Source organism: Macaca mulatta, chromosome 5, assembly GCF_049350105.2.
Source record: "Macaca mulatta isolate MMU2019108-1 chromosome 5, T2T-MMU8v2.0, whole genome shotgun sequence".
In the NCBI taxonomy this organism is placed as follows: domain Eukaryota; kingdom Metazoa; phylum Chordata; class Mammalia; order Primates; family Cercopithecidae; genus Macaca; species Macaca mulatta.
The window spans coordinates 12,647,165-12,671,305 of NC_133410.1; the positions used below are offsets into that span (position 1 = coordinate 12,647,165).

Consider the following 24,141-nt stretch of genomic DNA (forward strand, 5'->3'; position numbering starts at 1 on the left):
ACACAAGTCAGAGAATGCTGAGGAGGATGTGGCCACTGAGGTCCATGCAAAAGCAGGAAGACCCTTTCAGAGGAGATGCAGGTGCAGTGACTCAGGCATGACTGGCTAGTGGTACTACATGATCACTAAGAGCCCACCCAACCCAGACAATTTGTGAAATTATGAAAACATCAGAGCCCTGGGACTGATCAACCAATGCCAAGGAATCCAAACTAGAGAGAAAAGAACTCATTTGTAAATCAAAAGTTTATATTATAAAGTGCATGAAGAAGAACTTTAATAATCCAAGTGATTACAGAATCAGATACATCAAATAAGATTTTTAAAGAATTTATAAAAGGCAAATCGGAGAGCAATTTCTAGACACTCACTAGACGGCTAGAAGGCCTATGGAACGTTCTCTGAGTGGAGCCCTACTTTCCACAACGGTTTTAGAGGGAAGCAGTAATTCTGGTGGGATGGATGCTATACCCAAATGCATGGGTTTTGGGCTCCAGCACCCTCACCCTCTCCTAGCAGCAGCAATTTGGATTCTGTGACTTCTTTTCTAATTATCTGAGTTGCTCCACCTAAAAAAACAAATATGAGACCACCTTATAACTTTCGCCGTGTGAGCTTCTAGAATCCTTTGGCTCTAAAATCTGATTCTTTGAGAAATCAAACCATGGCACAAATGGCTAATAATGTGTTAAGTTTGGAGGAATTAGAAACAAGTTGATTTTAAGTTTTTTTTTGAGATGGAGTCTCACTCTGTCACCCAGGCTGGAGTGCAATGGCGTGATCTCGGCTTACTGCAACCTCCGCCTCCCGAGTTCAACTGATTCTCCTGCCTCAGCCTCCCGAGTAGCTGGGATTACAGGCACATGCCACCACGCCTGGCTGATTTTTTATATTTTTAGTAGAGACAGGGTTTTACCATATTGACCAGGCTGGTCTCGAACTCCTGACCTCATGATCCGCTGGCCTCAGCCTCCCAAAGTGCTGGGATTACAGGTGTAAGCCACTGCACCCAGCCCTGATTTTAAGTCTTTATGTAAACACAAGATACTATCATATTATGGTGTTAAGTGTTATTTTTGAAATAAATCTTCCTGAACTTTTTGATCTTGAATAATGAAATTAAATAAGATGATACCAAGATTAACACCTTATAAATCACATTAATTAAAAATTTAAAAAATATACATTTTTTCAGAGACAGAGTCTCACTGTCACCCAGGCTACAGTGCAGTGGTGTGATCACAGCTCACTGCAGCCTCAACCTCCTGGGCTCAAGCGATCCTCCCATTTCAGCCTCCCAAGCAGCTGGGACTACAGGCTCATGCCACCACGCCCAGCTAATTTTCAAGATTTTTTTGTAGAGATGGGGTCTCCCTGTGTTGCCCAGGCTGGTCTCAAACTCCTGGGCTCAAGTGATTCTCCCATCTTCGTCTCCCAGAGTGTTGGGATTACAAGCATGAGCTACTATGCTCAGCCTGGAAAATATTCATGTTTGGGAAAATTATTAACGGTTAGGATGAGACTACACAGTTATGTACCATTTCTCAAATGTGCCATGGGAAAAGGAATACTGGATGAACAGTTATAATGATATAGGCCAACAACAGAAAAGGGGTATCAGCAAATAATGCTTGTTTAAACAAAGTTCAACCGGCTTCTTTCCTTTAGGAGTTTGCCAAACCCTTTTTTTTTTTGAGATGGAGTCTCGCTGTATCACCAGGCTGGAGTGCAGTGGAGCCATCTCGGCTCATGGCAACCTCCGCCTCCCACGTTTAAGCGATTCCCCTGCCTCAGCCTCCCGAGTAGCTGGGACTACAGGCGCGAGCCACCATGCCTGGCTAATTTTTTGCATTTTAGTACAGACAGGGTTTCACTGTGTTGGCCAGGATGGTCTCGATCTCCTGACCTCATGATTCACCCACCCTGGCCTCCCAAAGTGCTGGGATTACAGGCGTGAGCCACCGCGCCGAGCCCTGGAGTTTGCCAAACCCTCAATGTTTTAATGAACATGTAACTGAGAAGGAGAGAGAATTCACTGTCATTCCCAAACTCATCTGACCATGGTACTCTTTTTCTTAGAGGTTTCTGGCTACGATAGGGCTTGAGAGAACACATTTTGGGAAATATATGAAATTATGTACCTCAAAATTGGTCAAATTTGGGCACTTTCCTATGATCAACCTATTGCATAGCACTGGTGAGATGCATGTGATGACGGCAGTGCATGGGCCTGGTTCCTCCTGCTTTCTGGGTTGAAATAAGTATGCTGAGAGCAGGGATGATGTTTTATGTATGTCCATATTCATGAATGGTGCTCAATACAACGTCTGAAGGATGGTAGATGCTCAAAAAATATTCGTAAAGAATTGAATGGGTTCCACCAAATAGACGTTTAAAACCTGGTAAGGACTCTGAAGCAATCCCCTAAAATGGTTTAGGACAGAAAATGTGTTCTCCAAGAACTATGTGCCCACTAACAATAAAAATGAAAGGGAAACACTTCCACTGAAGTATGAATGATTCAGTTAGTACAAAGAGAATCCCAGAAAACCCAGAGCAGTTTTCAGATGGAGAAGCTGGTGAAGGTCTCTGGCAGCTCTGTGCTGCCCCCATTACCTCTGAGCCTCTGATCTGGTGGTGGATCTTGTGGTGGCTCCTGAAGGCTCATCCTCTTCCTCTTCTTCCTCTTCCTCATCAGACTCCTGCTCTTTCTTGTCCTCTGCTGGTTCAGAAACTGATTTCTGGCGTTTTCTTTCTGGCTCTGAGGATTCTGTTCAAATAGAAGGGTAACACCTGGATTATACAATTCCCAAAGATCCAAGGGAGAGAGTCATAGAGTTTAGAACTTAGGATATTAGGGACTTGGAGGCAGAGAAGTGGTTTTCCACTTCCTTTTTGTTTCAGCACTTGCAGTTCACAACTGTTTAACTTAATCTCAAACACATTTTGGATAGTTTACATATGCAGTTCACAGCCAGCGTTCATAAAAAATTCACATGTACTCAGAAAAGCATCTGGGATGTACCATTTCTGACATGGGCTTAGACCTATTTCACACATATTTATGTAATATTAATATTAGCCGTATCCCATTGGATTTTTCCTCATTCAAAGAAAAACTCTTAAAAAAGGTGATTTTGAAACAATAAGACTTATTAAGAATTTGCTAGAAGCATACCTGCATCATCTGACACAGTGAGAGAACGTTTGGGTTTTCTTCCTCTCCGACGCACACTTGCTACTGTTTTTTCTTCACCATCATCCTAGAAGCAATAAAATTAAAGTTCAAAGGGTGGTCAGTTGAGCATTTAAGTTGATTTGTAAACATATCTTGATAAGAAATTTAACACTTACATTGCTTATACTTCTTTCTTGTAGGTTAGCTGTTTCTTTATTGGATTCATCTTTAAGAAAAGGAAATCTCTGCATTAATATTTTATTACTGTAAATTTAAATTTCAACAGTCAGTCTGGCTTATCTGTGTATCAGTATTAATTAATACACTGTTATACACTTCATTATTATTTTGTTATCAGTCAAGCAAAGATAGAATCAGAATACCTAGCAGAGATCACATTGGATTGTGAGTTACAAAACCTAAGTTTTCATTTCAGATTTTATTTTATTTGCTGACCCTCAGTTTTTTTTTTTTTTTTTTTTGAGACGGAGTCTCGCTCTGTCGCCCAGGCTGGAGTGCAGTGGCGCGATCTCGGCTCACTGCAAGCTCCGCCTCCCGGGTTCACGCCATTCTCCTGCCTCAGCCTCCTGAGTAGCTGGGACTACAGGCGCCCACAACCGCGCCCGGCTAATTTTTTTGTATTTTTAGTAGAGACGGGGTTTCACCGTGGTCTCGATCTCCTGACCTTGTGATCCGCCCGCCTCGGCCTCCCAAAGTGCTGGGATTACAGGCGTGAGCCACCGCGCCCGGCCCCTCAGTTTTTTTCAGCTACAAAATAGGAAGTTGGATTAGACTACTTTTTTTTTCTAAGACAGAGTTTCACTCAGTCACTCAGGCTGGAGTGCAGTGGCATGATCTTGGCTCACTGCAGCCTCCGCCTCCTGGGTTCAAGCAATTCTCCTGCCTCAGCCTCCCGAGTAGCTGGGATTACAGGTGCCAACCACCACACCCAGCTAGTTTTTTGTATTTTTAGTAGAGACAGGGTTTCACCATGTTGGCCAGGCTAGTCTTGAACTGCTGACCTCGGGTGATCCACCCGTCTTGGCCTCCCAAAGTGCTGGGATTACAGGCCTCTGAGCCACCACGCCTGGCTGGGTTAGACTACTTTTATGATCCCTTTCAGCTTAAATGTTCTGACCCCAAAGAAAGAATAAAAAAGGGGCATATAAGGAGCTCACAATATGTACCAGTAACTGCAAGTTGGAATGATATACAGGCAGAGCATCCTTAATCTGACGATCCAAAATTTAAAATGTCCTAGAATCCAAAACTTTTTGAGCACCAACATGACCCTCAAAGGAAATGCCACTGGAGCATTCTGAATTCTGATTAGGAATGCTCAACTGGGAAATGCAAATATTCCAAAATCTGAATAAATTCAAAATCTGAAACACTTCTGATGTCCTAGGCATTTCGAATAAGGATATATAACTGGTACTTTTATTTTTATGAGACAGGGTCTTGCTCTGTTGCCCAGGCTAGAGTGCAGTGGTGCAATCATAGTTTACTGCAGCCTCCAACTCCTGGGCTCCAGTGATTCTCCTGTGGAGGCCTCGGAAAGTGCTGAGATTACAGGTGTCAGCCACCACACTTGGCTAATATGGACTTTTCAATTTCAATGTAGCTCTACAAGTATTATGATCCTAGCTTATAGTCTGAACAAACCAGGCTTGAGTAACTTGATTTATGTAATTTGTTCAGAGTCACATAACTAACAAGTAGAGTGACAGGTAGAAATCTTTTGACTCCAAAGACATCATGGTAGTTAAAAAAGTACATCTTATGACCTGTTTGTAGGGTGCATACATACATTCTTTATGCATTTGCTTTCTGCAGATGTTACAATTTTCTGAGACTGTTTCATGGTAAGAAAAGTAAAGATTAGTTCAATGCACTAGTTGAAGCTGAGATTATGGGGATGTTCATCAGGCACTCAAAAACTCAAAGGTACTTCTTTTTGGTGACTGTAGTAGTCATCATTTTTTGCAGGTTTAAAATACCAATGAAAATGAAAAAGTTAACCCAATAGAAAGGTCAACAAAGAGGACTGTCTTAAAATGGTCATCATTTTACCCACATTCAGAAAACATTCTGAATCACACAGCTTTAATTAGCGTCCTTAAAGGGCACTCAAGTTACAAAGATTTCTTCTTGTATGGATTCAAATACTACAAAATTATTAATACAAACTGGTGAAGACCAAATGTGCAGAATCTCCTCCCTCTTTTAAAAAATAAACAAACCTTAATTTACCAAGACACAAGAAAAAATGAAGTACGATCACACATAAATGTGGGAAAAATTTTATATTACCTATTTGCTTTATTTGCTGATCAGAATATATACTTTATCGATCTGACCATGCTATTTATTTGATACAAAATAGCTGTCACATTAACCTTTGTTGTTGATATCAGCACTTCAAAGCTCACTAATGGCTCCTCTTGCTTTTATGTAAAAAATTTTAGACCACAAAATGGATACACACACATTGCAAAAAATATCTGGAAAATGCATGCAATAGTGACAAATAATATGGAATGCTCCCATTATTCCACCCTCCAGAGCTAATCATTAGCAACATTTTGGAATATATTTTTCTCCTTGGAATGAAAAGAAAAAGAGTCAAAACAATTTCAATTCTTGAGTCCTGGACTCCGTAAGTCAATAGTCTCTCCCAGATACAAGGACAACTATTTTTACCAAGGGGGCCACCCACTTCAATGAGAAGCAGAATGGAAGTCCCCAACATTCTCCAAGAGCCAGCCTCTCCTGCCCCGCCTCAGATCACACACAAAGGAATGCTCTAGGTACAGACCTGTTGGCATTACTTTCAGTTTGCTGCTAGGTGGAGACTGTTCTACCTATGTTTAAATAAACAACAACAAAAAAATTAAAATCAGCAGTTTATAATCATCACATAGAAATGCAATCAATGATATAAAAGTGGTATAGGATCTTTATTTACATAGGCATATTTGAGACCTATTTTCTATAATTAAGTATACCTAGCCAAACATGGATGCCTGAGCTTCTAAATACAGACTTTCCAATAAGTTACTTCCCTTTTGCAAAGCTAGAGGATGAGAAGTGAGGCAATGCAGCATGGCCACTGTGGTTAATATTCCCCAAGACAAACCATTTTACATGTTGGTAAATGCATTCCCATGTGCTTCTCTGGTTTTGTCTTATAATAATTCTATGAGATAAGTACTACAGGCATCATACCACTTTACATTCAAGGAAACTGAGTCACCCGAGGGTCCATGACTGACCCTAAGTCACAGGTCTCGGGGTAAGTGGCAAAACTGAGGCTTGAATCCCATGTTCTTTTGTTAGGTCAGTGAACACACGTCTGTTCTCCTTATAATGCTCTTCTTATAATAATCCATTGAAATGCATGCGATGGAATCCTGATACAATGATTTTGGTGGGTATATACATCAGGGTCAAAGATAAAGAACGTTCAAACATAAAGTATCACTGAGGATTTTCCTGCACTGAAATCAGTGTATATTTTAGGTCAAAAAGAATTCCATAGAAAGTAGTAAGATGGCAAGACAACTCACAAGTCTCTCTAAAGAAGCCACTATCTCAAAATCATATAAAATAGCTAATTTGTGTATTTTAACCACAGGTAGCCGCAGGAAGATAAATCCCTAGATAATTTTTAAATAATCAAACTCATGAGTTAGAATGGAATAAGAATGAAGAACAACTAATATAACTCTGTTTACACAAAGATACTAGTAATCAAAATATTTGAATGGTTACTCAGTATTTTATTTAGGAAACTCTTTTAAAGCTTTTCAAGTACTTAAAAAATAAAGTTCAAAATACTAGATAGTGCATTATACCCTTTTCAGGTTAAGAGCAAGTATTTGAAATTGTCGTGTTTTGCAATTACTTACAGTGGCAATGCCAGTATCTGTTTTGGAGTCGTCTTCTAAAAAAAAAAAAAATTCTCTTAGAAAATCGGTTCAAAAATTTCTTGTGTGTGAACTGAAAACACACCAAGTACCTACTCATTTTTAACGTTGTTTCTACAGGGTATTTGCGAGGTCTTCCTCTTTTCCTTTTAATAATTATTGGCTGATCTTCCTAAGGGGGAAATTAAAAACAACAGCAATTAAAAAAAAATTTAATCCTTTATTATACAAAGTTTTCTCAAAAATCAGACTTAGAGTTCCTGTTTAAGAGAGCTCAAATCCTAGCTTTGTCACTTTAAAAATATGTGATGTAGGGCTTAGTGTTTTATTTACTTATCTCACTGTAGTTCCTTCAACCTGATAAATATCACTAACTGTCATAAATTAAAGGAGCCGTGATGATTTTGAGACAATGAAGTAATCAAAGTGTTACCTTTTACTTCTGTAATAAATATGTATGTCCATTTAATTGGGATTTAGCCCAAGTTAGTTGTGACCAAATGGTAACCCTTATAAAAAATAATGGAGTCCACTGAATATATCATACATACAGAAGTGAGAACAACAACGAAAGATTTAAAATGGGCAAACTTGGTGATGGTTATCTAGATCTGGCTAGTGCACAGGCTGTGTCTCTTGATTTATGGTGCTCAGTCTCAAGCCACTGCAATTCTCTGCTCCACGGGCTCCCTGAAAATCTATGGGTTACAGTGGGCAGGGCTGGGATGCTGTCTGTGCCTGCAGCCCCCAGGAATCCATGACCTTGCCTCATGAACTAGGTCCCCTAGAGTATTCCCTGCATGCCTTCTGCACAACCTGCTGCTGTTCCCATTTCATCCTAGCTGGACTCCATGGCTCAGACAGCCTCCAATGTTAGGCCAGGAACCTGACGTTGACACTGATGTAGAGCACTGAGCTGATCCTTTCTGGCTATGACATAAGTGGGTCTCATACAAATGTTTTGAAGAAACAAAGATGAAGACAACAAAATTAATCAAAATGACACTGATAAAATGCACTGTATGAAATGGTGCCCCATTGCACTAAAAAAACCCCGAGCTCCTTCAAAGTACTTAAGAAAAACTCAAGGTAACAGTATTTAACGAATTTAATTTGGTTTTAGTGCTTAAATAATTGTGAACAAATAAATATGAAAAGCACATCTCACCTCCTGAGATTTTATGGTGTCATCATCGTTCTGCTCTGGCTTTTCACCAGTAGTTTCACTGCTGCTATATTCATCTGTAGAAAAGGAAGAGCTTTGTCCACTGCTAGTGACCACGGTCAGCCTTCCCCATCTTTACCCAAGTGACCTACATAGCTGCAGCCACACATGAACACACACTCCATTTTCATGTTTCTACCATCAAAATTAGTAAGCCTGAGTTGGGGTGACTAGTAAACAGCACATTTTGGGTATAGCAGGATCCAAATTAAAAATGATCCCTAATCTTAAGCATGAGGCACTTTATTATACAGGGAAAGTAAATGAGCAGAATAGATGTTTCGGTTGTTGAGAGATACGATGGCTGCTTTGAAGGTTCAGTCAATTTACCTAAGCAGATGTTTTACTCACCTTTTTCTTCCATGACCCTGGAGGCAGTGCTATTTGTCTCAGAACTGGTTTTAGATAATTCTTCCAAATCTCTGGAGTTCTCTTCCTATAGAGAAGTTGAAAAAGACCAGAAGCTTCTTCAAACTGAAGCCTTCATCCATTCATCCTCCCCACCCAAGTATGCCTTTCTATTTCAAAAAAACTCCCTCTTTTTTAGGATAGTCTTTTGGAAAATGTTTTTGAAATGTAACTATTATTGCTGCTAGTGAGACTATTAAAAAAAAAAACATTCTGAGAACAGAAAAGCATGAGATAAGGTTCAAGTATAAAATATCAAGGCCATTTTCTTTCCTGCAAAATAGAAATTGCTCTTCTCCTCCCTCCGCTTGGATTTTGTCTTTTTAAGACAAACTCCAAAGGAAAAATGGACAGATATTGGCAACAGATATTCATCTTTGTGGGGTGATGGAGGGGGCAGATGTGGGGAAGCAATAATTTGGGAGGTGCCAAAGGGAATTTATGGGTATCCAGATGGGCTGAATTGGAGCAGTGATCGTTCAGCAATTAAATTATCCCCCCGTAGTAGCAAGAAAGTTCTCAGCATGAAATGCCAAATTGTTTATACTATAATACTAATACAGTATATAAACAAAAATATATAAAGTAGAATAAGATCAAGATTAAATAGGCAACTAAAGTAAGCATTAATTTTACTTTAATGGCCCATTATAAACAACTGTAAATCCACATTTCCATTAATTTTAATTTTACTTATTTTTGAGTAGAAATATATTCTCGTGGTTCAAAATTTAAAGGGATCTATAATGAAATGCCCTCACCCCCGACTTCCCTACTTGGAAGAATTCAATGTCATTGGGTTTTGATATAGCCTTTCAGGGACTGGAAGGGGATGGATATAAAAGCAAATCCACATTTCACACAGTCTTCTGAAACACTGGAATTTCTGGCCCACTTCATGTCAGATATGATTAGATCTTCATTCTTTTTTACCTAACAATGAGGATGACACAGAGCTTCTGTTACTTCCTAGTAAAAGAAGTGTCAGTTCAGCCATTTCTCTTGTTATTTGTTTGTATCTGGATTACAAATACTCTCTGTGTCTTATGGGGTTTTTTGTTGTGGTTATTTTTGCAGAAATCTCAAACCAGTGTCTGTTTTGGGAGGGTCAGTTCAATTAAAACAAGGTAAACAAACTCTGCAAATTCATTTAGTTGAGCATCTGTAAGCTATTAAGTCATAAAATGCTGAAAGTGAACAAATAAGTGAGGGTCTCAATGTCAAGTCCTCTGTGTTGTGGGACTCCCAGCTTCCCTTAAGGTACTCTGACAGTACTACATAACTAGGTCCAAGACGTGCGATTACAATATAAGACTAACAGGTGACGTCAGAGGAGAGCTCACTTTCAGTGATAGCATCAGGGCCAATCTACACAGTAAATATTAGTAGAGATTAATTTTTAAGATTTTTAGATAAAAGGCATATATAAATGGTGGTTCTACCATTTCTTCTCACATTCTGAGGGCTTGTGGTACCTTGAGAGAGTGCTAATTTAGAGGATGGAAGGTCCACTCACTTGGGAAAGCCAAGGAGAAACCTATTTGCTCTGACCTTATCAACACATCAACATTGAGGCTTCACTGAGACCCTCATGCTGCACTGCCATTTTCATCGCAGGACCTCTTCAAGTGCTCTGTGTGTGTGTGTGTGTGTGTGTGTGTGTGTGTGTGAGAGAGAGAGAGAGTGTGAGAGAGAATGTGTGTGTGAGAGGGAGCGAGGCAGCACGTGTGTGACGCCGGGGGGAGGGAGAGAGAGAGAGAAAGAGAGAGAGAGAGAGAGAGAGAGTGAGAGTGTGAGTGTGAGTGTGTGTGTGTGTGTGTGTGTGTGTGTGTGTGTGTGTGTGTGTTGGAGCGGGTTGAAGTGTTTGAGGTCTTCTCCCTCATTTCAGCCAGAACATCTACACTTATATCTGTTTCATATAGTGGGGGCTGAAGATGCCCTGCACAAAAGTCTTCAAACCACTGGATGAACTGCATTTCTGTTTCTGAATTGGCTCTTTCAGAACCAACGCTTGGTCCTGTAAGCACTTAATCAGATCCTGATGACATGCATGCAACTCACTTTTTATTTCCTGCTTTTATTTTTCCAGTGCCTAGAATTTTTTCACTTACTCAATTTTGGTCTTCTTTTGGTCTTCCTATACACATTTCAGAATAATGACTTTATTGCTTTTATAAAATGGTACATATTTACTACACAGAAAACTTTAACAGAAATGATGAAATCACTCCCAATTTACTGTCCAAAAATTACTAATATTAAGATGACATCAAATAAATGCTATTGCAGACAGCTTTCATGTAAGAAAGGATTCTTTTGTAGTAACTGAAAATACCATGTCTATAAAACTGCTTAATGAAAATAGTTACATTAGATTTTATTTAAATTTAACATTAAAAAATCATGAAATTTAAGAGAAAATAAAACAATACCCCTTCAATCTACTTTTCTTCAAATTTAGAAGGATCGTCTCAGGATTTTTGATTTTGGACAGGGCAGGGTGAGACATAGCTTAAGAGCCTGTTTCTTCCTTTGGTCACAACCAACTAAAATTCATGACAATATGCCACTTTCCCTCTTAGGTTATTAAATCTTTTCCTACTTTTTATTTAGTTCTTCGGTTACTGGGGGAAAAAAGAGACCAAAGTCTGGTTTTAGAGAACTGGAAATCAGTTCTCTAAATTAGGGAAAGAGAGAGGAAAAGAGGGAACTAGTTTAGACAGACAATGAGAAATTTTAGAGTACTGAGTCTCAGAAATGGAAGAACACCCAAGAAGTATCTAGTAGGGAATGAAAAAATCTGGGCCTACAACAAAAGAGACAGCAGAGCACAAATAAAAATTTGTGAGGAGGTTCTGTGAGTCATAAGATGAAAATAAGACCACAGGAAAAAAGGCAATGGGTAAGGCCAATCCTTATAGTACCCAGATTTTAAAGGTAGGAGGTGATATGGTTTGGCTGCGACCCCACTCAAATCTCATTTTGAATTACAGGTCCCATCATCCCCACTTGTAGTGGGAAGGATGCAGTGGGAGGTAATTGAATCGGGGGGCAGGTTTGTCCTGTGCTGTTCTCCTGACAGTGAATAACTCTCATGAGATCTGATGCTTTTATAAAGAGGAGTTCCCCTGCACATGCCCTCTTGCCTGTTGTTATGTTAAGATGTGACTTTGCTCCTCCTTTGCCTTCCACCATGATTGTGAGGCCTCCCCAGCCATGTGGAACTGTGAGTCAATTAAACCTCTTTCCTTTATAAATTACCCAGTCTCAGGTATGTCTTTATTAGCAGCATGAGAACAGACTAATACAGGAGGTAAGCTAGAGAGTAAAGTACTAATATTTAAATATATGTGACTGTATTTCAGTATTTTGGTGCAAGTATATCTGTGATAAAGCACATTCTACTTTGGAAGAAAACATTTAGACACCTTAAGAAATCAATACTACTGAACAAAAACCTAAGCAATGTTATATTTAAATTGTAATAAGACAATCTTGCAGTTTAAGAATTATAAAGTGCAACATTTGATTTTGGGGAGAAGACTAAAAATATACACCTTTTATAATAAAGTGATTATTATTAGAGACATATAAAGGGGGATACTAAAATGAAAAAATATTATAATAAGTATTCACAATGCTGTAATTAGGCCTCCCTACCCCCACCCAAAACTTTAATATGTGGAAAAAATACCTTTGTGTCATGTGGCTCAGTTTCAGAACACTGCCTTTGTGCTGTTTCTATTCTGGAATCCAGGACATCTGGATTATCATCTGTAAATCAGTTTAGACAGAATCACAAATGAACAAAAGCTAAATGAAAAATGAAATACATAGTTCTATTTTAAGACTGTTTGAGCCTTCTTTCTTAGGCCTGTGATACAGAGAAGCCAAAAGTTACTCTATATTTATAATATCATGTGATATGAGCACTGAACACTTGCCTTTTGCCCTGGCAAAGTAAAAATAAAACAAAATACAAAAATCCCCATATGGTCACATGACACCAATGAAGTAGTGGGTTCTGTGGGAAGGGCTTAGTGTATAGTTTCCAGAGATACTTTAACTTTCTAAATGAGTTACCACGTAAGAGGTATAGCATAGTAATTGAGACCATGGGCTTTGGAATCAGATTTATGTGGTGAAGATAAAATCGTCATGTTTCAGAACCTTAATCTCTTTATTTATAAGATGACAACAACACCTAACTTACAAGTTTATTGTAAAGATTAAATGGGAATGTGTATAATGTACCATAGATAGTACCTGAATACATCAGGAACTCATTAAATTGCTACCAAATAATATAAAACATAAATATTTCATTCTTCACTCTTCATTCTTTCTCATGTAGTCATTCAATAAGTATTGAACTTCTCCTTTATGTCAAGTATTAAAGGTCAGTGCACTGTTCAACATGATAGTCACTAACCACAAGTGGCTACTGAAATACAAAATAATTTAAAAACAATTAAAAATTCAGTCTTTTGTTTCCACTGACCACTCTCAAGTGCTCAACAGTGACATGTGGCTAGTAGCTTCTGTATTAGACAAAATGAATGTACAACACTTCTATTACTGTTGTTCTACTAGAGGGCACCATTACAGACCATGAGAAAATCAATAGTATGAAGCACAGAAGGGGTGTTAGAGGCACTTTGGGACTAAAGTGCTTCACTAGCTCTGTAGGGCATCTGCTTATGATACAAAATACAGACTGCAGTGGCACCTGGCTGGGCCCCGGGGTGTGGTTCCAGAGAGAGTCTATCTTTGAGATCCAGGGGTTGGGTCTTCTGCAGGAAACAATCTAGTTTCTAGACTGAGGTCCAGAAAGGACCCTGGAGGTATCAAGCCAGTCTAGAAACAAATTAGCCTCAAGACTTGTGAAGTAGACAGTTACTATCCTCAAAAATTCTCTCTGTTTTTGGCTCACTCTTTTGGATATAAAAAAATATGATTTTTCACAGATGTCTAAAACAGAAACATATATAAATACCCAGTTCATCTTCTGAAGAGAGATAATGCTTCTTTCTTTTTCTTTTAGGCATATGCCTTTCTTCCTCTTCAACCTGGAATTAAGAATGACTAGATCAAAGGCCATAGAATCTTGATTCAAATAAACTGAAATGGGGGCACACTGTATTAGTTTCTAACCTTGGGAATAAGTTGAGATACACATTTTAAAAAAATCTAGAACACTTGGCCGGGTGCGGTGGTTCACGCCTGTAATCCCAGCACTTTGGGAGGCCGAGGCGGGTGGATCACGAGGTCAGGAGATCAAGACCATCCTAGCCAACATGGTGAAAAACCATCTCTACTAAAAATAGAGAAAAAAATTAGCCAGGCATGGTGGTGGGTGCCTGTAGTCCCAGCTACTTGGAGGCTGAGGCAGGAGAATGGTGTGAACCCGGGAGGCGGAGCTTGCAGTGAGCAGCGTTCATGCCACTGCACTCCAGCCTGGGCGACAGAGCAAGACTCCATCTCAAAAAAAAAAAAAAAAAAAAAAAATCTAGAACACTTGATATTTAGATTTGGATTAGACTAATTTTGTAAGCTTTAGTCTTTTTTCTGGGTTTGAATGTAAATTCATACAAAACATGCTATTTCTAGCTACATACTGTATTTCAATAATTCTAAAACACATGTTTAAAAAATTATTTATCATTTCACTATCTCTGAAGTCAAGCTATATATATCTTACAACTGATGGCATGTCATAATTAGTAGTATTTTTTCTGCTTAGTGGCTGATTAAACGTGGACTTCTTACGGTTGATGAAAGGTGCATGAAAAACCATTCTGACTATACAACATGGGCACTTCCAGACAGTCCTGAGAACTGCTATTTGCCTAAACATTGAAAGGGCATATACAGGTAAAAGTGACATGTGGAACTCTCAGTATACCCATTAATATTTAATTTATACAAAGAAGTAAAGCCTTCCTAAAGCCCTTCTTTGTGCACAGTGAAAATATTATGTATAAAATATCAAACACTTGAGTTTATTAAAACGCACCTCTTTAGGATCTGCCTCAACACTGTGACTGCTTATGGCTTCTGCGTTGTCTTTTCTATCACTGGATATCTCTGAGTAATAAATACAAAAAAGAAAAAAAAATCTTAAATCTTTTTATATTCCAATACTTATTGTAGGTGTGTGTTAGGGGGCTGGGAGAAAACTGAGTGAGTAACTTTACTGAGTACCAGTACAAGGCATTATGGTAGATAGTTCACAAATGATTTTTGATGGGATCCTCCACACAACTCCGTCAGTTAAGTTCTCTTTCTTCCTCCACTTGTAGATGTGAGGGAACGGGGTTCAAGGAGGTCAGTAACATGTCGGGGGTAACAACACTGGACTTTACACAGAAGACTTCAAGGCCCTTCCCCCTACTTTGTGTAGCAACACAGTATTAAGAAGCATCAATGAAAACAATGAATCACTGCATCATAATCATCAGGCTAACAAACATTCACCAGTCAAACAATACCAAATACAGGAGATGCTATAGAGTGACAACTGGTACACTACTTGGGGTCAATTTAGCACATGCAGTAAAGCTGAAGAGGTGCCTATAACTGAGCAATTCCATACCCAGAAATATAAGTACACTACATATACACTGGGAAAGGTAGGAGAACATACACAGTAGCACTCTTTGTAATTGGGAAAAGCTTCAAAATACCTACATGTGCAAAATAATGTACAAATGAAGCAAAAAATACTAACTCCGGTATATTCGAAAGCAATGAAAATAATTAGAGTTAATACAAATCAACAGAACAAAATCTCAAACTGCTGAATGAGCAAATAACGTGGGGAGGGTTTATGTAATGTGAGACCACATATTTATCTAACGAAGGCAACATATGTTACATGTTGTTTATGGACCTATATATAACTAATGCATAATAGTGGTTCCTTCTGGAGTGGGATTAAAGGGAAAGAGATTGGGATTGGGAAGGGGTAAATGGGGATTCCACCATAATATTTTTTAAAAGGTATGTGAAGCAAATATACTAAATTGTAAGATAGGGCAAAACAAAGTTGGGGGCACATGGGTGTTTATTACCACTTTACTTTTGTTTGAAATATGGTATATGTTATAAAAATAACTATATAAGTAAATAAGCCTCTTTTCCCACTCTTACAATAGAAAATTAACAAAATTAGTAAGCATCAAGAAAATTCTATGTTCTGTTTGAGAAGGGAATTATCTGTCCAGAGTTGGCAGCCTACACAGGTTGTATGGCCACCAGACCTCACCCCTGGGAGAAGACCCACAAAAATGTGACATCCTTGATATGCCACCATCCTAAACTGTCTGTCGGAAGTTAACACATTTCACAGTTGGGTACTTGTAATCCACAGGGGACTATGTGTTTTGTATTCATGTTGGATTGAGTCAACTGTGAGATTAATGGCAAAGTTCTAGTAGCTATTTAAAGTGAGACATCACTTTTAAGCTCTATGGCTTGGAAGAAGTCACCTGGTCTAAGACTCGTTTTCCTCAACTACAGGAGTGATGCTGTTAACTATCACTTTACTGAATTACTATGAATTAAATGAGAGAAAAATATGTAAAATAATTAACACAAGGCCTGGTATACAGACCACACTCAATAAATGGCAACTATAATTAATATTAAATCTATGGCTATGAAATTCATTAACTTACCTCCTTTGTTATAAGATTTGCTATGAATTTCTTCATTTGTTCTGAAGTCTGAATTTTCAACCTAAATATATAATATAAAAGATATTTATGGATAGTCTCACAAAAAATTTAAAGGCTAAAAGAGAGAGAGAGGAGAGAAGGTAATTTACATAACCTGGCTATTTGTACAAATGCCAAAAGGAATTGGGGTACATATTCTTTTTAATTTCACCCAGAAGCTCAGAAGCATGCAGCATCTTCTTTTTGAAAAGGTTTCAGTTTAACAAATTATTGTGCTTATTCTTCCTGTCCTTAAAGCAGCCAATGGCAAAAGAGTAAGAATAAATAAGAGAAATATCCTATAATATCCTAAGTCCTGGTCACAGGCTTTTGTACACATTTGGAAAGGACATTTATGCTCGACTGGGGAAAAGATAGCTGTTGGTGGACTCGGGGGACTGAGGTAGGATGGAGAACATGCCACCTGGCTCGGTAAGCTTCAACTCCATTTAAAGTCTTTTTAACTTTTAAAATTTATTTTATTAAAAAAAAAATTATTTTTAGAGACAGGGTCTTGCTACGTTGCCCAGGTTGGACCCAAACTCCTGGGCTCAAGTGATCCTCCCACCTCAACTTCCTCAGTAGCTGGGACTACAGGCCATGCCACTGTGCCCAGTCAAAATATTTTTAACTCTTGGATGGCAAACTTGAACCACACCAAGTGGTGCTTTTCTCTTTCTTCTTATTCAGCATATGGTGTATGAATTTCTAGCTACAAAATAGGGTGGTTGATGAGGAAGTACTCTGATTCCACGGTTCACTGATAGTACCCCAATTCCTCTAGGGGCATTGGAAAGAATGCAGTTGTCTGCACATTTGGAAACATTTTATAAAATGTTCACTCCTGGTACAATACGAGGTTCCTTATAAATACATTAAGACAGAAAGCCCAAAAGAAGACTCTTTCAAGAATGAAAGGGATTATGAGAGCCACATCTGGGAAAAAAAATACAGACACATAGCAGTTACAGGTTAGTATGTTGAGAAAAGTTGTCTAAAAACATGAAGTGAAATTTAATTCTCAAACTAAAATCTATTTTGTCTATAGCACCAGGATGATTTAAGACATCAAAATCCAATTTTCAATCCTGTTATAATAATAAACAATAGAAAGTTCAGAGTTCTTCGTCAGTGAGTATAGGTGTACGTGGAAAAGAGCTAGTGAAAGATGCTGTCAGGATGCTGAACTCAAATGAAGAGTACATTACCAAATGCCTCCTGGCTCCTACAGAAGTATACACGTAACCCCTCCAGATGGCTCCTCCTCAATAGCTCTCCAAAAAATAAAAAAAAAATCCAATAACCACAAAAATCAAAATCATTACAGTGACTTACATTTAGTGATTCATTCACCAACAAAGGCTCCTTCTGGAGTTCAGCTGTTCAAAAACAAAAATGAGATGTAAAGAAACTGAGTATTGTTTCTGAAATGTAGAGAAATAAATCTGAAGACTTTTAGGATGGGGAACCTATCCTATGTCACCAAGTGGCTTAGTTGCCTTCATAAATTATAACATTCTGACCACTTATTTCCCACAATCAATCCATGTTGTACTACCAGAAAATACTACCAGAAAAAGACAACAGAAATTAATGTTGACTGCATTTTTATAGTAATAGCAGTGGTATATTAAATCGCTACGGTGATTTAACTATGTTGGTGATCTGAAGCTTAGAAAAAAAGTAAAAGATCTTAATGTAGCTGTTAAGCTGCAGTGTAACACTGGTTCATTTAAAATAATAGCGTCAAATGAAAAGTTAGATCCTATCCCCTCAAACAGCAATGGTCTGTTTATATTCTTTGGAAACATGAAGTACAAAGTCTACTGTTTCTACTCAACAATGACAGAACACACATTTTTCTTTTAAACAACTTCCTTTTACGTAAGTAGATCTCTTACTGAACTGTACCTAAACACAGTAAAGCTATCTGAAATATAGCTGTGGGAACAATGGACTTCAGAATCCAAAAATGTTAGCTTCTTGACAATTAACAAATGAGACGTTAATTATTTGTAGTATAAAACACCCATGCACATTTTAACTAATGTATCTGTCCAAGTTTTGAATAGATTAGTCATCTTCAGGGTTTTAACATGCCAGCATAAATGACTTACTAAGTCTTGGTGTGGTCTTCCAGGACTGGCTGACACTTCTTACAAGGCTTCGAGACCCTTTCAGATGGTTTTGTGTAAGAAGGTCCTCAACTGCTCCCACTCCCCAAACCTCCCCAGATAAGTCATGGGTGAGATTTATATGCACTATTCACTTAATCTGAATCACTCCACATCTACTGCCCTTCTCTTTGCCTTGTACACCTAATGCAAACCTACTCATTACTCAATATTTAGCCCCAAATGAGTAACAAGTACTTATAAAAATTCAAAATGTATACAGGTTAAGCATCCCAAATTAAAAAATGAGAACTCTGAAATGCTCCAAAAATCTGAAATTCTTTGAGTGCCAACATGACTATCAAAGGAAAGGCTCGCTGGAACTTTCAGACTGAATTTTTAGATATGGGATGCTCAATGAGGTGTAACGCACATATTTCTAAATCCTAAGAAATCTGAAATTCTAAATACTTCTGATCCAAACCTTTTGGATTAGGGATACTCAACCTGCATATTCTTTGACCCTCCCTCCCCCAATCCAATTTTATGAAAATACCTGGTAAAACACATGTAGTGATATGCATTATGGAAGTTTGTTGCAGCCCTGTAACAGTAGAAACCCCGAGACTACTAAAATATCTAAAACTGGTATTAGGGACGATTATTTAGCTATTAAAACAAAGAAGTGGATCTGTATATGCTGATAAAGTAATGATGGGTGCCTGCAATATATGGTCGAGTGAAAAAAAATTGTAGAACAATATAATTTTATTGTACTGAAGGTGGTTACTCATAGGGAGTGGGAAACATTTTATGCATTTCTGTATATCTTACTTTCTATAATTAAAGGAGGGGGTGAAGGAAGAGACTGATTGAGCCAACACAAGTCTTCCCTGAGGTCTTACATCAGGGAAGCTGACTCCCACAGTCAAGTAAGTATCTTTATTATAGTACCTTATTTGCAGGTTGATTTCAGTGAATGACTTATTTCCATCTGTCATTTCCATGTTGATTTCCCTAGTACTCACAGGTAGCAGACTTGATGTTTGTCAGGGAAATAATTTAAAGAGCCAATCCAACTACAGTAGACATTACAGTTGCCCTCCTGGCACCTTTCCCAAGAGCCCAAACTGTGGTCTGGAATACCAAGTGGATCCAGGAACACAGCACCTGACTTAAGTCAACTAGTAAGCTACATTCCTCTGGTCACAGTAATTAGCTTACAACCAAAATCACCCTGACTGTTTATTCCACTTGACTTGCATGGACATTTTAACATTGTGGAAAAAAATGGAGGACCGGCTTAAATTTGGTCACATACTCTATAGTTCCTAGTACTTAAAAAAAATATTGTGGGAATCAGAAGAAAATACGCAATCATGTTTGCAATACAAATTAGAAATAATTCCTCACTGTCACAGTTCTTCTCATTTCCATTTCCTTAAGCCAGTATGGTCCAGCCTCTATGGGGAATTCCTGAGGCTTTCCGTCAAGGAATTCACAAGGGCCAAACTAACATTATTTGTTTTACAGACTCATGAGTGCTCAATGGAATTTTCCACAGGCCAAGATGTACCCATAATTATTTGAAAAGGCTACTAAAACCCAACCATTGGCTGGGTGCGGTGGCTCACGCCTGTAATCCCAGCACTTTGGGAGGCCAAGGCGGGCGGATCACAAGGTCAGGAGATCGAGACCCATCCTGGCCAATATGGTGAAACCCCGTCTCTGCTAAAAATACAAAAATTAGCTGGGCATGGTGGTGTGTGCCTGCAATCCCAGCTACTCAGGAGGCTGAGGCAAGAGAATAGCTTGAACCAGAGAGTCGGAGGTTGCAGTGAGCCGAGATTGCGCCACTGTACTCCAACCTGGCAACAGAGTGAGACTCCGTCTCAAACAAAACAAAAAACAAAACAAAACTAAACTAAACTAAAACAAAACAAAATAAAAACAAAAACCCAACCATCTATCTGCAATGTTGGATTTTCTTCATTTACTTTAACCAAAACAATAAATAGCAACAGGACTGAATGTGAAAACAGATATGAGAAACTGCTGTTTTTTATTAAGCCAGACTTAAAGGGATTTGCAAAAATGCAAAACAAGGTCACTTTTATCACTTAATTGTGTTGTTTTGGAAAATCTAGCTATTTTTCATGAAAATAGAGTTGTTAACTTATAGTGAGTTAATTATATTGAATTAATAGTGACTTAATATTTACTTTTCTCAATTTTAATTTCTTATTTGGCAAATGTCAACAGGTATAAGCCATATAACAAAATCTCTTTGGGGTTGTCGCTAATTTTTCAGTAAGTTTTGGTCCTTGAGACCAAAACATTTAAGAGCTCCTGCCTTTATCCTTTCTGATACTGAGGCTCTCCCTTAAAATCTGTAGTCCACAATGAAGAATGTTGCACAGAGAGACTGAGAAGAGGTTATATAAGCTGAGAGTAGTTTCTGTGCAGCCACTGGGGCAAAAGCCTGAGCAAGAGACAAGAGCAAATGGTGTAAAGTGGGTCCTTAGGCTCAGACTAGCCTTGTGGAAGTGAGCTGCAATAGTGTCTGGAGACAGGCAGGGGTATGGAGAAACACTGCTGGGATAGAGCAAGTGTTTGCTCCAAAACAACTTTCGTTTTGCATTATTATTTGGAGGTAATCAGATTTAAACAATTACCCTACGTAATGTTGATTGACATTTCATGAGGAAAAGTGTATGTTAAAAATAAGATAGTAAAGAATTCTCCCTAATCTATTTTAAAAAGTGAGAGGCAAATTAATATAGACTGTATGTTATTATGCATCAACTATTGATTTTTAGAAAGGTAAAACCGCATGCAAGGCAAAAACAAAAACAATGTCGACAACCACTCTAAGAAGCTCACCTATCCCACTTGGCTTTCCCCCACACAGACTTTCTGGTGGTGCCAGAATTTCACGATTTTTCTCTTCCTCTGAAGGCACATAAGCCTAAAAAATCCAAAGCACCGTAAAAAATAAGTTAACCGGGGTTTTTACAAGAAGACTAACCTCAAGTGAATTAAACAAAAAACCCTAGCATCCTGAAACAATATAAAAGCCTACTTTTAAGAGTACACAAAACTTAAAAATAAATACATCAAACTTTAAAAACCAAGCAAGTAAAAAATCAATTTAATTTTGTATTTCATCCATCAATGGGTCTTCTATTGCTTTAAAGGTAAAACCCCCAACTCAGCACACCACACAAGACTCTTCCTGATGGGCTCCCACTGCCTTCCAGGCTTAAGTCTCACCACAGCTCACCGTGAACCACTGCAGTGCCTGAGACACACCACGTGCCCTCCTGTCTCTGAGTCTAGAACACAACATTCTCTTTGCTTGGAAGGCTCTTTCTTTCTCTTCTGGGAAATTTCCACTCTACTTTCAAAATTCTATTTCAGTGTCCTCCTTGCAAGCCCTCCTGTCTACCTGCCCCTTGCTCCTATTGGGCAAGTTGTGTTTCCTCTGTGGTGTTCATAACCCCCATGTTCACTGCCGTCTTGTCACATATACTTGGATGGTGCCTTGAGATCAGGCTAGAAAGAGGATATGGAGACTAAACTGTGTAAGCACCAAAGCCATGCTTTAAAAAAAAAAAAAAAAAGCAGATTTTATTCTAAGCATGATGGGAAGCCACCACAAATTTTAAGCAGAGCTATGACAGGGCCTAAGTTATGTTTCTAAAGACTACCTGCAGTGTGAATCACACTGGAGGAGGGTGGAGCAAAATAAGCCTAATGGAGAGGCTACTGAAGTAGTGGCTTAGCCTAAGGTGGTGACTGTAGAAACAGAAATAGATGGACTCATGTTATATTCTGGAAATGGAACCTGTAAGAAATGGCGATAAATAAAATGTGGGATGACGGAGAAACTTATGGTGACTCTTGTGTTTCTGGCTTGAGTAAATGGAACTGATGATGGCACTATTTACTAAGATTACTGAGGTTCTTAACTTTCTCCCCCACAGGATATGACAATAGCACCACTAAGTGTCATAAGTACAATGAGAACAGGAGCTATATATCACATAAGTATAAATATGTGTATATGTGATGATAATCACTTACAGTTCAGCACAGCTGAATTATAAGCCATACCTCCATTTTCAAGTTGGCTTTCAGTTCCAATCCTCCCAAAACATTCAATGGAGACTCTTCATTGCCTAATAAAATTCAAGCCATTTAGTACAATTTAAGAATTTGCTTGCAAAATACATCTGGGGTCAAAAGTAATGGAATGTGGTTATCTGACATGCCGTGCCACCTTCCTTCTCTGGTTTATTTTGCTGTCAGTAGAAAATGACCAAAAGGAATATGTTGTATAAAAAGAATCTGGATGAAAGGCAGGGATTACGTGCTCATTTTGGGTGAGTGAAATTCTTGTTTGCACAGTAAGATAACTGCCCAGAAAGAATGACAAAAGTATTATCTGTGGAGACATCTTCATTTCCAAGTATTTTTCTGCAGCGATCTCCATCAAGTTTGTCCTTAAAAATATTCTGAGTCACTAAGGTCTATTCTCAGTACAGGTGATTTAGTAACAGATTCACTTTACTTGCTTCACATTGAACACAAATACTGAACATAAAGTTAAACTGTGAGGTAGACAAAAAGAAAATAAAATTTTGTCAGGTGGAGAGATTCTACTCTGGTCTTGCCTCTTTCCTATATCCTTCTGTAGATTGTGTAGAATCTTCTGTAGAAACCCTTCTATTTTCACTTCTTCAGGAAAAAAAGAGGGATGAGTAATTGTAGCAATGATTGAGTCATAAAAACTTCTGAAGCATTCAATTTACTCTAGGCTAAATTCAACAGAAACTTGTAAAGTTACTTGTTTCAACCCTTGGAGCATTTCTTAAACTCTCCTAAGTCTCTATAATGAACAAGACTAAATCTATTGGCCTCAGTTTCCTGAGACTGGGTTAGCTGATGGCTAAGGTCTGTTTCAGTTAAAAGTCCAGGATGCTACAATTTATACAGTCAGAGTGGAAAAGAATTCCTCTGCCCCTTCAAGTCCAGCACATAAGGACCCTTTGGTTCTCACAGCATCCTATGCTTAATACCATTCTAGGCAACTGTCACGCTTTAAAGTGTCACTGTCCACTTAAAGTATCTGAAGTTGGATGGTGTAAGGCATGACTGATATAATATCCTTGAAAGTCATTAACTATTTCTAACAGACCAGCACTGTCCAAAATCTATCAGCAGGGAAAAATGTTTCCTTTCACTTTCAAATATATTCTAAACTAGAAACTCATTTCACCTGAAAAATAGGCTCAGTTAAAAAGAATAATGTGCTCCCTTGATTCAAAGGAACCAGCAGACTGAACAAATACATACTGCAAACCTCTAATCAGATGAGGGTTGGAATCATGTTTGCCTTTGTATTGTGATCCCATCTTATTATCCCCATTTTATACAAGAAATGGAGGCTCGGAAGCTTTTTTTCTTCTAAAAGTCACCCGAGGACCATGAACGCTATTTAAATTTTCTGACCGTATTTCCTCATTTGTAAAATGAGGGTGGTAAAAAATATATATATTGCTTTCAT

General features: G+C 38.4%; 1 protein-coding gene across 2 annotated transcripts in view; it reads right to left on the bottom strand.

The window, feature by feature from the left end:
- The window catches only part of BOD1L1 (biorientation of chromosomes in cell division 1 like 1), a 59,184-nt gene that overhangs the window by 5,696 nt on the left and 29,347 nt on the right, over positions 1-24,141 (bottom strand). For both annotated transcript variants that reach the window (XM_001098928.4, XM_015138008.3), the window contains exons 11-25: positions 22,689-22,753; positions 21,456-21,540; positions 17,794-17,837; positions 16,420-16,480; positions 14,757-14,827; positions 13,737-13,809; positions 12,435-12,514; positions 8,684-8,768; positions 8,276-8,349; positions 7,204-7,279; positions 7,090-7,124; positions 5,997-6,042; positions 3,355-3,404; positions 3,179-3,263; positions 2,617-2,770 (exon numbers count right to left, since the gene is read on the bottom strand). In XM_001098928.4, the coding sequence (XP_001098928.4) occupies positions 2,617-2,770; positions 3,179-3,263; positions 3,355-3,404; positions 5,997-6,042; positions 7,090-7,124; positions 7,204-7,279; positions 8,276-8,349; positions 8,684-8,768; positions 12,435-12,514; positions 13,737-13,809; positions 14,757-14,827; positions 16,420-16,480; positions 17,794-17,837; positions 21,456-21,540; positions 22,689-22,753 (1,084 nt within the window). The remainder of the gene's footprint in view (positions 1-2,616; positions 2,771-3,178; positions 3,264-3,354; positions 3,405-5,996; positions 6,043-7,089; positions 7,125-7,203; positions 7,280-8,275; positions 8,350-8,683; positions 8,769-12,434; positions 12,515-13,736; positions 13,810-14,756; positions 14,828-16,419; positions 16,481-17,793; positions 17,838-21,455; positions 21,541-22,688; positions 22,754-24,141) is intronic.